At 49.8% G+C, this 12,306-nt stretch overlaps 1 protein-coding gene across 2 annotated transcripts; it reads right to left on the bottom strand.

The window, feature by feature from the left end:
* Window positions 1-6,732: 6,732 nt before the first annotated feature.
* On the bottom strand, window positions 6,733-9,357 carry PSMB6 (proteasome 20S subunit beta 6). Of its 2 annotated transcripts, none has more exons than XM_003912143.4 (6): window positions 9,210-9,357; window positions 8,764-8,831; window positions 7,661-7,792; window positions 7,419-7,548; window positions 7,075-7,219; window positions 6,733-6,948 (listed from the first exon to the last, which is right to left on the bottom strand). In XM_003912143.4, exons 1-6 carry the CDS (start codon window positions 9,309-9,311, stop codon window positions 6,806-6,808), a joined length of 720 nt encoding a protein of 239 aa, XP_003912192.1. In that variant the 5' UTR covers window positions 9,312-9,357; the 3' UTR covers window positions 6,733-6,805. The 2 variants fall into 2 exon arrangements, with proteins under 2 accessions (XP_003912192.1, XP_003912196.1); XM_003912147.2 differs by having other exon boundaries at window positions 6,904-6,968.
* Window positions 9,358-12,306: the final 2,949 nt, after the last annotated feature.

The following is a 12,306-nucleotide window of genomic DNA, read 5'->3' as shown; positions in this document are numbered from 1 at the left end:
CAAACACGTATTGCGCGCTTACTCCTTGCCAGACACTGAGCGTATGGTAGTAAATAAGATGGTTACGGAGCCTGCTCAGCTGGAATTGACAGTCTAGGGGGGAAATAAAATTTTTTCGGGTATTAAAATACAAGATATTTCAATTTTTTTAAAAAAGCAGATTTATTTTTCTCTTCTTTTGATAGACATGTGTGTTTCCAGTTTTGCCCGTTGTTTTAGCTCCTGTAAACATCCCTGTCTTTGTGTGGATAGTTTTCTTTTATCTTGGGTAACTAGGGAGTGGAGTTGTTGGATCATGTAAGTGTATGTTTAACTTATAAGAAACTATCACACGATTTTTTTCGAAATGGTTGTTACAGTCTAGATTTCCAAAATCAGTGTATGGTGGTTCCAGTTATTCTACGGCATGGCCAACATTTGATATTCTAAATCTTTAGCGTTGGCCGTTGAATGGATGTCATAGGCACACCATTGCAATTTGATTTGCATTTCTCTGGAGATCAATGATATTGACCATGTTTCATGTGCTGATTGGCCATTTGTATGCATTCTTTTATAAAGTGCCTATTCAGTCTTTTGCTAATATTTATTTATTTATTTATTTATTTATTTATTTTTTGAGACGGAGTCTCACTCGTGTTGCCCATGCTGTAGAGCAGTGGCGCGATCTCGGCTCACTGCAACCTCCCCCTTCCGGGTTCAAGGGCTTTCCGGCTAATTTTTGTATTTTTAGTAGAGACAGGTTTCACCATGTTGGCCAGGCTGGTCTCAAACTCCAGGCCTCAAGTGATCCACCCTCCTTGGCCTCCCAAAGTGCTGTGATTACAGGCGGGAGCCACCATCCCCGGCCTTTTGCTAATTTTTTCTTTTCTTTTTTTTTTTTTTTGAGAGGGAGTTTTGCTCTTGTTGCCCAGCCTGGAGTGCAATGGCGGGATCTCGGCTCACTGCAACCTCCGCCTCCCAGGTTCCAGCAATTCTCCTGCCTCAGCCTCCTGAGTAGCTGGGATTACAGCCACCAGCCACCACGCCTAGCTAAATTTTTGTATTTTTAGTAGAGATGGGGTTTCACAATGTTGGCCAGGCTGGTCTGGAACTCCTGACCTCAGATGATCCACCCTCCTTGGCCTCCCAAAGTGCTGGGATTACAGGCGTGAGCCACCACGCCTGGTCATAAACCTCTAAATTTAAGGCAAAAACAATCTATAGTGATGGAAATCAGATCAGTAGTTGCCTGTGGCAGGGTGTAAGGAAAAGATTGCCTGTAAAGGGACACGTGAGGGAACATTCCAGGATGATGAGAATGCCCTATATTTTGATAGGAGTGGTGACTGCATGGGAGCATACACTTGTTAATACTCATGGAACTGTACATTAAGATGTGTGCATTAAATTGTATGTACATTTTTGCTTCAATAAAGTTCATTGAAAGAAAAACAAGGCCGGGCGTGGTGGCTCACGCCTATAATCCCGATACTTTGGAAGGCCGAGGTGGGTGGATCACTTGAGGTCAGGAGTCCGAAACTAGTCTAGACAACATGGTGAAAGCCCATCTCTACTAAAAATACAAAATATGACTGGGGATGGTGGCGGGTGCCTGTAATCCCAGCTAATTGGGAGGCTGAGGCAGGAGAATCGCTCGAGCCCTGGAGGCAGAGGTTGCAGTGAGACAAGATTGCACCACTGTAATCCAGCCTGGACAACAGAGCAAGACTCCATCTCAAAAAGAAAAAAAAAGAGTAGATTTTGGGGTCAGACTGACTCAAGGTGAGGGTTGTGAGGTGGGCATGGTTCCTACTCTGTACTAACTGCCTGTGTGACCTTGGGCAAATTACCTTGCCTCTCAGTGTCTCCTTTTCCTCATCTGTAAAACCAGGATAGACTTACCAGCAAGGGACTTACCTCAAAAGATCTTTGAGGCTGGGTGTGGTAGCTCACGCCTGTAATCCCAGCACTTTGGGAGGAAGAGGCAGGCGGATTGCCTGAGGTCAGGAGTTTGAGACCAGCCTGGCTAACATGGTGAAACCCCGTCTCTACTAAAAATACAAAAAAATTAGCCAGGCATGGGGGTGCACACCTGTAGTCCCAGCTATTCCGGAGGCTGAGGTAGGAGAATTGCTTCAACCCGGGAGGCGGAGTTACAGAGATCACGCCACTGAACTCCAGCCTGGGCGACAGAGTGAGACTCCATCTCAAAAAAAAAAAAAAAGATCTTTGACATGATTAAGTGAAATGAGATAACATGTAAAAGTTCCTAGCATTTACCTGACACAGCATCATTAATCAATTATAACCATCTTCATAACAGGGGACAGGAACCATCAGACCATTTAATGAGAATCTAACATTTCCCTGGATAATAAAGTTTCTTAGTCTAAAAAAATAGAGTATTCTTTAAAAGTCTACATCTTGGGCACTCCAATTCTCATTCTAAAATACAAACGAATCCCCAGCCGTGTCCAGCCTGGTGCCAAGTTGTCGGGCATTGTTATAGTGAAATTTTACTGTATCTGTCACGGCACCTCTGCATCTGTCCCTGCCGTGCTACCTCTCCCAACCACCTCCTGCTTCTCCATGGGGATCAGAAAGGACCCCCAAATTAATGGGGCATAAAAATAGGTGTCTGAATGGGAGTATACCCCCAGCCCTTTCTTCCCCCCTCCTCTCCCCATTCCATCCCTGGCGCCTATAATCACCAGGCGGTCTGAAGCTAAGTGGTAGTTTTGCCCATGGTGGGGGGGCTCGGAAACCACACCCCTCTCCCGGGAGCCCTCCTGGCCATTCCCCGCTCCAGTCGCCTTCACTGTTGAGATGGGTCTGAAGGGGGCATGGTGTTTCCCATGGTGCGGGTGCCGGAGACAGCGGGGGACTGAAAGAGGAGCAGGTATGGGGTAGACTGAGGGTAAAGCGGGGCTGTCAGGCAGTCAGACAGACAACTGCATCGCAGGGAGAGAGAGAAATTCTCAAACCACCAAAAGGAAAAGGCACATTTGTCTCCCTGGGTGGGAGGTGGGTCACCAAAGTCCTCACAGGACTGGCTAAATACTTTGTGGGGCCCAGTTCAAAATGCCTAAGAGGGGCCCCTCGTTAACAATTTAAGAATTTCGGCCGGGCACAGTGGCTCACTCCTGTAATCCCAGCACTTTGGGAGCCCGAGGTTGGCAGATCACAAGGTCAGGAGATGGAGACCATCCTGGCTAACACGGTGAAACCCCATCTCTACTAAAAATACAAAAAATTAGCCGGGCGTGGTGGCGGGCGCCTGTAGTCCAGCTACTCAGGAGGCTGAGGCAGGAGAATTGCTTGAACCCGGGAGGCGGAGGTTGCAGTGAGCCGAGATAGTGCCATTGCACTTCAGCCTGGCAACAGAGTGAGACTCTGTCTCAAAAAAAAAAAAAATTAAGAATTTCAAGACGGTGATAGCAGAACCCTATGCCAAGCACGGTGGCCCTTTTGAGTCTGGGGATCCTATGCAATTGCACAGGTCACATGCGTGTGAGCCAGCTCTGCTTGCTCTGCAACAGTCCCTCTCCCTCTCCCTGCTGCTGTCACCCACGCTCCTCACCGGCCCCCAGGCCCCAGGTGTCTTCCCTTCTTCCCTCCTCAACCCTGGGTTGGGGGCCAGGGAGGAGGTGAACCCTGACCTACAACTTCCTTCTTCCCCCTCCCATCTTTTAGGCCTGAGTCCTGCTGCCCCTCCAGATCCCAGTCCAGCTATAGCCCCCATCATGGCTGAGGGAGGGGTACCCTCGCCAGGGCCTGGTGCCTACTTCAGCAGGAAAGCCCGACTCTCCTTCCGCCACCAGCTGCATGACATAGCATCGGCCAATGACTCCACCATTTGAAGGGGACAAGGAGCTGAACCTCCAGGAAGGCTTAGCAAGCTTCCTTCCCCAGACTTCTCAGCGATCCTAATGTCCACCTCCCCAAGTCCTTTCTAACCTTCTCATTAAATATGTTCATAGTTGCTAAGTGCTGTGTGTGTGTGTGCAGGGGAAGTAGATGGGGCCAAGGCTGCGGGGCTGGGTTATGGGGCTGAGATGGGAAGTGTTGCCTATGGTGGGAGTGAGACACAGGAATGATGAATATGAGGCAGCTCATCTCATGCAGAGCCCAGGTGTGACAAGTGGGAAAGTAAGAATTGGCTGACATCAAGCTTCAGAGTTGAGTGTGCTGAAGACAGTCTGGGGTGGCTGGGGGCTGGGCAGGATGGCAGATGGGATGAGAAAGCATATTCATTCAGTCAATGCCGAGTATCTACCCCTGCCAGGCATGGAGGAGGTATCAATGAACCAGGAAGAAAAATTCTCTCTTCTCACTGAGCTGACTTTCTAGTAGAGGGAGGGAGACAATCATACACAGGTAAACAACTAAGTGAACCCAAGACAGTGATATGTGCTGCTGTGAAGAGAGTGAAACAGGGTCATGTGAGAGTGGGACTAGGGGGTAGTGTTTCTCCAGTTTCAGGTGGTCGGGAAATGCCTTCCTGATGAGGTGACATTTGAGCTGAGAGCTGAATGATGAGTAGCCATGTGGAAATCGGGGAGCGATGTGGCAGCGTAGGTTTACTAGTTCCAACAAATGGCCATCTCTGGTGCAGAATGTTGACAGTGAGGGAGGCTGCCCACGTGGGGAGAGGAGCACATGGGAAATATCTGTATTTTCTACTCAATTTTGCTGTGAACCTAAAACTGCTCTAAAAAATGAATTTTAGGCCGGGCGCGGTGGCTCACGCCCATAATCCCAACACTTTGGGAGGCCTAGGCAGGAGTTCGAGACCAGCCTGGCCAACATGGTGGAACCCCGTCTCTATTAAAAATACAAAAAAATTAGCCAGACGTGGTGGTGGACGCCTGTAATCCCAGCTACTCAGGAGGCTGAGGCAGGAGAATCGCTTGAACCCAGGAGGTAGAGGTTGCAGTGAGTCGAGATCACACCACTGCACTCCAGCCTGGGGTACAGAGCCACACTCCGTCTTAAAAAAAAAAAACTGTGAGGCCAAGTCAGGTGGATCACCTGAGGTCGGGAGTTTGAGACCAGCCTGACCAATGTGGAGAAACTCCGTCTCTACTAAAAATACAAAATTAGCTGGGCATGGTGGTGCATGCCTGTAATCTCAGCTACTTAGGAGGCTGAGACAGGAGAATCGCTTGAACCTGGGATGTGCAGGTTGTGGTGAGCTGAGATCACGCCACTGCATTCCAGTCTGGGCAATAAGAATGAAACCCCGTCTCAAAAAAAAAAAAAAAAAAGGTCAGCTGTGGTGGCTCCAGCCTGTAATCCCAGCACTTTGGGAGGCTTGAGGCAGGCAGATCCACAAGGTCAGAGTTCCAGACCAGCCCTGGCCAATATGGTGAAACCCGTCTCTTTCTAAAATACAAAACTAGCTGGGTATGGTGGCACCCAGCACTGTAATCCCACCTACTTGGGAGGTTGAGACAGGAGAATGGCTGGAAGCAGGGTGAGTGGAGGTTGCAGTGAACTGAGACCAGGCCACTGCACTCCAGCCTGGGCAACAGAGCAAAACTCCGTCTCAAAAAAAAAAAAAAAAGGAAGCTAGGCACAGTGGCTCATGCCTGTAATCCCCGGCACGTTGGTAGGCTGGGGGCAGGAGAATCACTTAAGCCCGGGAGTTTTTGAGCAGTCTCTCTGCTGCCCAGGCACAGGAGGAGTGCAGTAGCCAGATCTCAGCTCACTGCAAGCTCCGCCTCCCAGTTCCGCCATTCTCCCTGTCTCAGCCTCAGTAGTGGGACTACAGGCGCCCTGCAGCGCTTGACTAGTTTTATATTTAGTAGAGATCAGGAGACTGCAAATGCTCAGGATGGTCTCGATCTCCTGACCTCGTGATCCGCCCGTCTCGGCCTCCCAAAGTGCTGGGATTACAGGCTTGAGCCACCGCGCCCGGCCAAGCCCAGGAGTTTGAGGTTACAGTGAGCTATGACAGTGACACTGCTGCCTGGGTGACAGAGTGAGACTCTGTCTCTAAAAAATACATGATAAAATTAGGCCTGAGGTGAGGTGGCACATACCTGTAGTCCCAGCTATCAAGCTCCTTTATGTCCCTGGCTTGAATGGGGACAGCTTCGGAGGGGCCAGAGTCCATTTTCAGCCTCTCATCCAAGGGGCTGATCACACCCCGCACCATGGGAATGGTGGCTTCCAGAGCTGGCCAAAAGCACTCCTGGTGGCTGTGTTCTCCCACTCAACTGTCATCTTAAATTCCATTTGCAAACAAGGCCCACCTTTCTCCCAAAAGCCAAAGAAGTCACAGTGCTCCTGTTGATCACAAGATGAGGTGATAGAGGTTAAGTGTGGAGAGAGGGGACCATGCGGCTGGGCTGGAGGAAGCTGCTCTTTGTGGACTTAGGAGCAGTAGTCACCCATGGTGACTGGCAGGAAGCAGGCTGAGGAAGGTGACTCCAGTTTTAGTCAGAATTCCGAGTTCTACCTTGGGGTTGAACAGGGAGCAGGTGTTGCTGGTACCCCCAACACTAACCACAATCCAGTGGTTCAAGGACCTGGATATGGTGGGGGAAAGAAAGTTTGGGGGAAGGTGGTTTGGAGAAGAGGTTTGAAAACCATCCATGTAAAAGCTTATTGGGGAATCAAGCATTCATAAACTCCTTTCATTTCCTCTCCAACTCGCTCTGAGTTCAGTGCAATGGTTTATAAAATAGGAATGGGCCAGACAAATTCAAGCTTGAAGTCAAAAAAAAGAACCCCAAAGTATAAAGATTCTCTGTGACAAACTTTATTAAATTTTGCATCAGTACGGGGTATCTCTTATTGCATACTAGAATCCCAGGATTCAGGGGGGCGGTAAAGTGGCAATGGCGAATTTGGGTATCTGGTCTCCCAAAAGTACTTGCCGCTCTACCCCTGACTCTGCAATGGCTGCCAGGCGGATCACTCCTCCACTGGAGCCATCCCGCTCCATGGCCAAAGCGAGAGCTGTGGATAAAAGGAGAAAGCTGGGTTCAGAGTCAGATGCTGGGATCACTGCAAGGAATGAGGAATGTTGGCCTGGCTTGGGTAGTTGGGGTTGAAGCTCACAGGCCCAGGAGCCTAAGCTCTCACCATTGGCAGTGAATTGCAGACACTCCTCCTTGGTCATGCCTTCCCGGTAGGTAGCATCCACATAGCCATAGATGTAGGAGCTCCCAGAGCCTCCAATGGCAAAGGACTGCCTTACCATCATACCCCCCATAGGCACTGAGTACACCTGCCAGATAGAAGGAGAGGAGTTACCAGTCGTATCCTCCCTCCAACACATGTACATTCACCTGTCCATTTTGCTATTGGTCTGAGGAACGTTAATAGTAAGAATAAGTGAGGTAGAGACTGGAAAGAAAAAGAAAATGGTTGGGGAGAGGATAAAAGGCCTGGCTCAAGTGTGCTCTGGTCGGGGGTGGGGATCTGACCTGCCCTCCTTCTTGAGGGTCCCAGCCTGCGATGATGATTCCCGCCATCAGGTCTTCTCGGTATCGGTAACACATCTCCTTAAAGAGGCTGGCTGCTGTGTGGACCAGTGGAGGCTCATTCAGTTCAATGCTAGAGGGTCAGAGAAGTCACAGAGAAAGTTTCAGGACCTAGAAGTCAGGCCATTTAGCTCCTCAGCTTCCAACTCCCTTCAGATATTTGCCCCTCCCCTGCCCACAAGCACCTGTGGAAACCGAGCTGGTAAGTGACAGCATCAGCTACTGCCTGGGTATCAGCAGCTGAGCCTGAGCGACAGCAGAAAATGTGGTCGTGAATAGGAGTCAGCTTGTCAGTCACTCGATTGGCGATGTAGGACCTGCAGGATGGCAGAATAGTGAGGAAAGGAGCCCACCTGTCCTCCACCTCCATCCCATCACTACCCACTCTCTTAGGGCTCAGGGACAGGATGTCCAGTATTGCCTTTTTTTTTTCTTTGAGATGGAGTCTCACTCTGTTGCCGGACTGCAGAGTGCAGTGTAGCGATCTCTGCTCACTGCAGCCTCAGCCTCCAGGTCCAAAGAAAACAGTTCTCCTAGCCTTAGCCTCCCCAGTAGCTGGGACTGCGGCTGCGCTGCCACACCTGGCTAATTTTGTATTTTTAGTGAGGGAGCCCGGGGGTTTTGCTACCATGTTGGCCCAGGCTGGTCTTGAGACTCCTGACCTCCGGGTGATCCACCGATCTCACGGCCTCCCAAAGTGCTAGGGAATACAGAGGCGTGAGCCACCATTGCCCGGCCTCCCAGTATTGCTTATTCTCTCTTTTTTTTTTTTTTTTTTTTTTTTTTAGGGAACCAGAGTCTCGGCGCTATGCCAGGCTGGAGTGCAGTGGCCAGCGATCTCGGCTCCTGCAAACTCCACCTCCCGGGTTCAGCATGCATTCTCCTGCCTCAGCCTCCTGAGTAGCTGGGACCACAGGCGCTCCCACCCTTCCAGGCTAATTTTTGTATTTTAGTATTAGAGCCGGGGTTTCACTGTAGTGCAGTCTCTGACCTTGTGATCCGCCGCTTTCGGCCTCCCAAAGTGCTGGGATTACAGGCGTGAGCCACCGCGCCCGGCCGTATTGCTTATTCTCATCCAAACTGAAGCAGACTGGAGAACAGACTTTCGTAAGGATTCCCCTAAAGAGTGAGGGGAACTGAAAGTAATAAAAGCTGGGACAAATCTTAATCTCCAGAGAGAGAAGAAACCTCTCTTCCCACAGTGGTCTGTGGAGGATTAGGGTGGGCTGGCAGGCAGGAAAGGAAAAGGAAGATGGGAAGACCTTTCACAAATCTGTCCTGAGCTCACCCAGTGGTTGTTCTGGAGTCTGCCCCCAGAACCACGCCCCCGTCAAATTGCACGGCCATGATAGTAGTCTGGGAAAAGGGAAAAAGGAGTGAGTCCACAAAATCTGTGCGTCGCTGAACCATTTTCAAATCTTACAGGGGCCTCAGTACCCCGCAGAATACCAGAATGCCAACCCTCAAATCCCAAAAGACTCATCCCGGACTTAAGCCCAGGATCTTCACTAGCCTCGCAGGATTCCAGAATTCCACATTTCAGCCCACCCTCCACCTCCTACTACAAAGCTACCGCACCACTCCACCATCCTCGGAGTGCCTCTCCCCATTCCTGGAGCACAACACATTTTACCTCCCCTCCGCCCCTGCCAGATCTCTCAACCCCACTCAAGCTTTAGCTTCCCATCGCGTCAGGCCTTGTGTACATCCTATGAACCCCGAGTCCTTCCTCACCCCAGTGGAGACTTCCCGGCTTTCCCAGTCTGGGGTGAAGGCCTCCGGCCCCCAAGCCGGTGCCGGCCCGGCTCCCCGAGCCGCTAGTAGGGTGGCCGCCATATTTCTCCTCCGATACTGCCTCAAAGCAACTGTCGTAAAGCGCTCTGTCACGCTCTTTGGTCGCGCTTTGAGGCCTTCTGGGAGCGAAGCTACTACGAGGTTGACGGCAGAAGGGAAAAGAAAAGTACAGTACTGCACGGGGACGGTTCTTTTGCGACAGTCAGTACTTGATGGCAGCGTGGCAAGCAACAAACAATAGAAAGTCTGAAAAAAAAAAGTCCTGGCCGGGCGCGGTATCTCACGCCTGTAATCCCAGCACTTTGGGAGGCCGAGGCGGGCGGATCATGAGGTTAGGAGTTCAAGACCAGCCTGGCCAACATGGTTAAACTCCGTCTCTACTAAAACATACAAAAATTAGCCGGGCGTGGTGGGGCGCGCCTGTAATCACAGCTACTGGGGAGGCTGAGGCAGGAGAATCACTTGAGCCCAGGAGTCGGAGGTTGCAGTGAGCCGAGATCACGCCACTGTACTACAGCCTGAGCGACAGAGCAAGACTCTGTCTCAAAAAAAAAAACAAAAAAACCCCACAAAAACCAAACCAAACCAAAACAAAAAACCCTCCTAGTGGCTTGCGCCCCTACCGATCTTACGGAGCTGCAGGCCAAAGGGCCCACAAAATAAACCTGAGAGTCTTTGGGTTAAAGTGACCACACCATGTTTTCCTTTCTTTTAGTTATATACTTAGGAGTATATGCTGGCAGAGGAATTTATGGGTTCTATAACTGTATATTTAACATTTTGAGCAACCGACAAACTGTTTTCCACAGAAACTGCACCATTTTACATCCCTACAAGCCATGTATGAGGGTTCCAATTTCTCCACATCCTCACTAACACTTGTTATTGTGCATTATTTTAGTTACAGCCTTTCTAGTGGGTGTGAAGTGGTACCTTGTGGTTTTCTTTTTCTTTTTCTTTTTCTTTTTTGAGACGGAGTCTTGCTCTGTCGCCCAGGCTGGAGTGCAGTGGCGCAATCTTGGCTCACTGCAAGCTCCACCTCCCGGGTTCACGCCATTCTCCTGCCTCAGCCTCCCGGTTAGCTGGGACTACAGGTGCCCACCACCTCGCCCGGCTAATTTTTTGTATTTTTAGTAGAGATGGGATTTCACCGTGTTAGCCAGGATGGTCTCGATCTTCTGACCTCGTGATCCGCCCGTCTCGGCCTCCCAAAGTGCTAGGATTACAGGCGTGAGCCACCGCGCCTGGCCTCTTGTGGATTTCATTGGTATTTCTCTAATGATTAGTGATGCTGAGCATATTTCCATGAGATAATTGGCCATTTGTATGTCTTTTTTCATGATTCAAGTTCTTTGCACATTCTAAAATTGGGATATGTCTTTTGTTTAATAAATTTTTGGAGTTTAATTTTTTTTTTTGAGACAGTGGCGGGGTGTGTGTGTGGCGGGGGGGGGGGGGGGGGGGGTTGTCTTGCAATGTTTTCCAGGCTGGAGTGCAGATACGATCATGGTGTACTATATCAACCTTGAACTTCTGGACTCCAGTGATCCTCCTGCCTCAGCCTCTCAAGTAACTGGGACTACAGGTGTGTGCCACTGAACCCAGCTCTATTTGTCTTTTTATACTGGCATGATCTAGGCCCACTGCAGCTTCTGCCTCCCGGGTTTCAGCGATTCTCTTGCCTCAGCCTCCCAGGTAGCTGGGATTACAGGCACGCGCCACCACACCCGGCTAATTTTTGTATTTTTAGTAAAGAGATGGGGTTTCACCATGTTGGCCAGGCTGGTCTCGAACTCCTAACCTCACGTGATCCTTCCGCCTCGGTCTCCCAAGGTGCTAGGATTACAGGCGTGAGCCACTGTGCCTGGCTGTTTTTTTCTTTTTTTTTTTTTTTGAGACGGAGTCTCGCTCTGTCGCCAGGCTGGAGTGCAGTGGCCGGATCTCAGCTCACTGCAAGCTCCGCCTCCCGGGTTTACGCCATTCTCCTGCCTCAGCCTCCCGAGTCGCTGGGACTACAGGCGACCGCCACCTCACCCGGCTAGTTTTTTGTATCTTTTAGTAGAGACGGGGTTTCACCGTGTTAGCCAGGATGGTCTTGATCTCCTGACCTCGTGATCTGCCCGTCTCGGCCTCCCAAAGTGCTGGGATTACAGGCTTGAGCCACCGCGCCCGGCTGTTTTTTTTTCTATTGTTGAGTTGTAAGAGTCCTTTTTAATATTCTAGGTACTAGAAACTTATCAGATACATGATTTGAAAATATTTTCTCCCATTGAATTGTCTTTTCATGTCCTTCATTGGTGTTCTTTGAAGCATGAAAGTTTATAGTGCGGGCTCTTACATTTTTAGGTCTGTGGTCCATTTTGAGTTAATTTTTGTATGTGATGTGAAGTAGAAGTCCAAATCCATTCTTTTGCATATGGATAGCTAGTTAGTTGTTCCGGCACCATTTGTTGAAAAGACTGTCTCCCCATTGAATGATCTTGGCACTCTTGTTAAAAATCAATTGACCATACATATATGGACTTATTTCTGGATTCTTAGTTTTGTTTCATAGATCTATATGTCTGTCCTTATACCAGTATCATATTGTCTCTATTACTATAGTTTTGTAGTACATCTTTCTTTCCTTCCTCCCTCCCTTCCTTCCTTCCTTCCTTCCTTCCTTCCTTCCTTCCTTCCTTCCTTCCTTCCTTCCTGCCTTCCTTCCTTTTCTTTCTGTCTGTCTGTCTGTCTGTTTATTTTTTTGACAGAGTCTCGCTCTGTTGCCCAGGCTGGAGAGCAGTGGCGTGATCTCGGCTCACTGCAACCTCCGCCTCCCAGGTTCAAGCAATTCTCCTGCCTCAGCCTCCCGAGTAGCTGGGACTACAGGCGCCTGCCGCCATGCCTGGCTAATTTTTGTAATTTTAGTAGAGACAGGGTTTCACCATATTTGCCAGGCTGGTCTCGAACTCTTCACCTAGTGATCTGTCTGCTTTGGCCTCCCAAAGTGTGGGGATTACAGGCGTGAGCCACCGTGCCCGGCCTGTAGTACTTTTTT

This window comes from Papio anubis, chromosome 17 (assembly GCF_008728515.1).
Source record: "Papio anubis isolate 15944 chromosome 17, Panubis1.0, whole genome shotgun sequence".
NCBI lineage: Eukaryota > Metazoa > Chordata > Mammalia > Primates > Cercopithecidae > Papio > Papio anubis.
Note: the sequence above shows the minus strand (reverse complement) of the source record. Positions and strands in the feature narration are given on the sequence as shown.

What these genes read in the sequence shown, in the direction of transcription:
- PSMB6 (XM_003912143.4), bottom strand. Translation starts at nt 9,311, where the DNA reads ATGGCGGCCACCCTACTAGCGGCTCGGGGAGCCGGGCCGGCACCGGCT. An exon ending in GCCGGGAAGTCTCCACTGGG is followed by an intron (nt 8,832 to 9,209) that starts GTGAGGAAGGAC and finishes CCCTTTTCCCAG; the next exon opens with ACTACTATCATGGCCGTGCA. An exon ending in TACCAGCTCGGTTTCCACAG is followed by an intron (nt 7,549 to 7,660) that starts GTGCTTGTGGGC and finishes CTGACCCTCTAG; the next exon opens with CATTGAACTGAATGAGCCTC.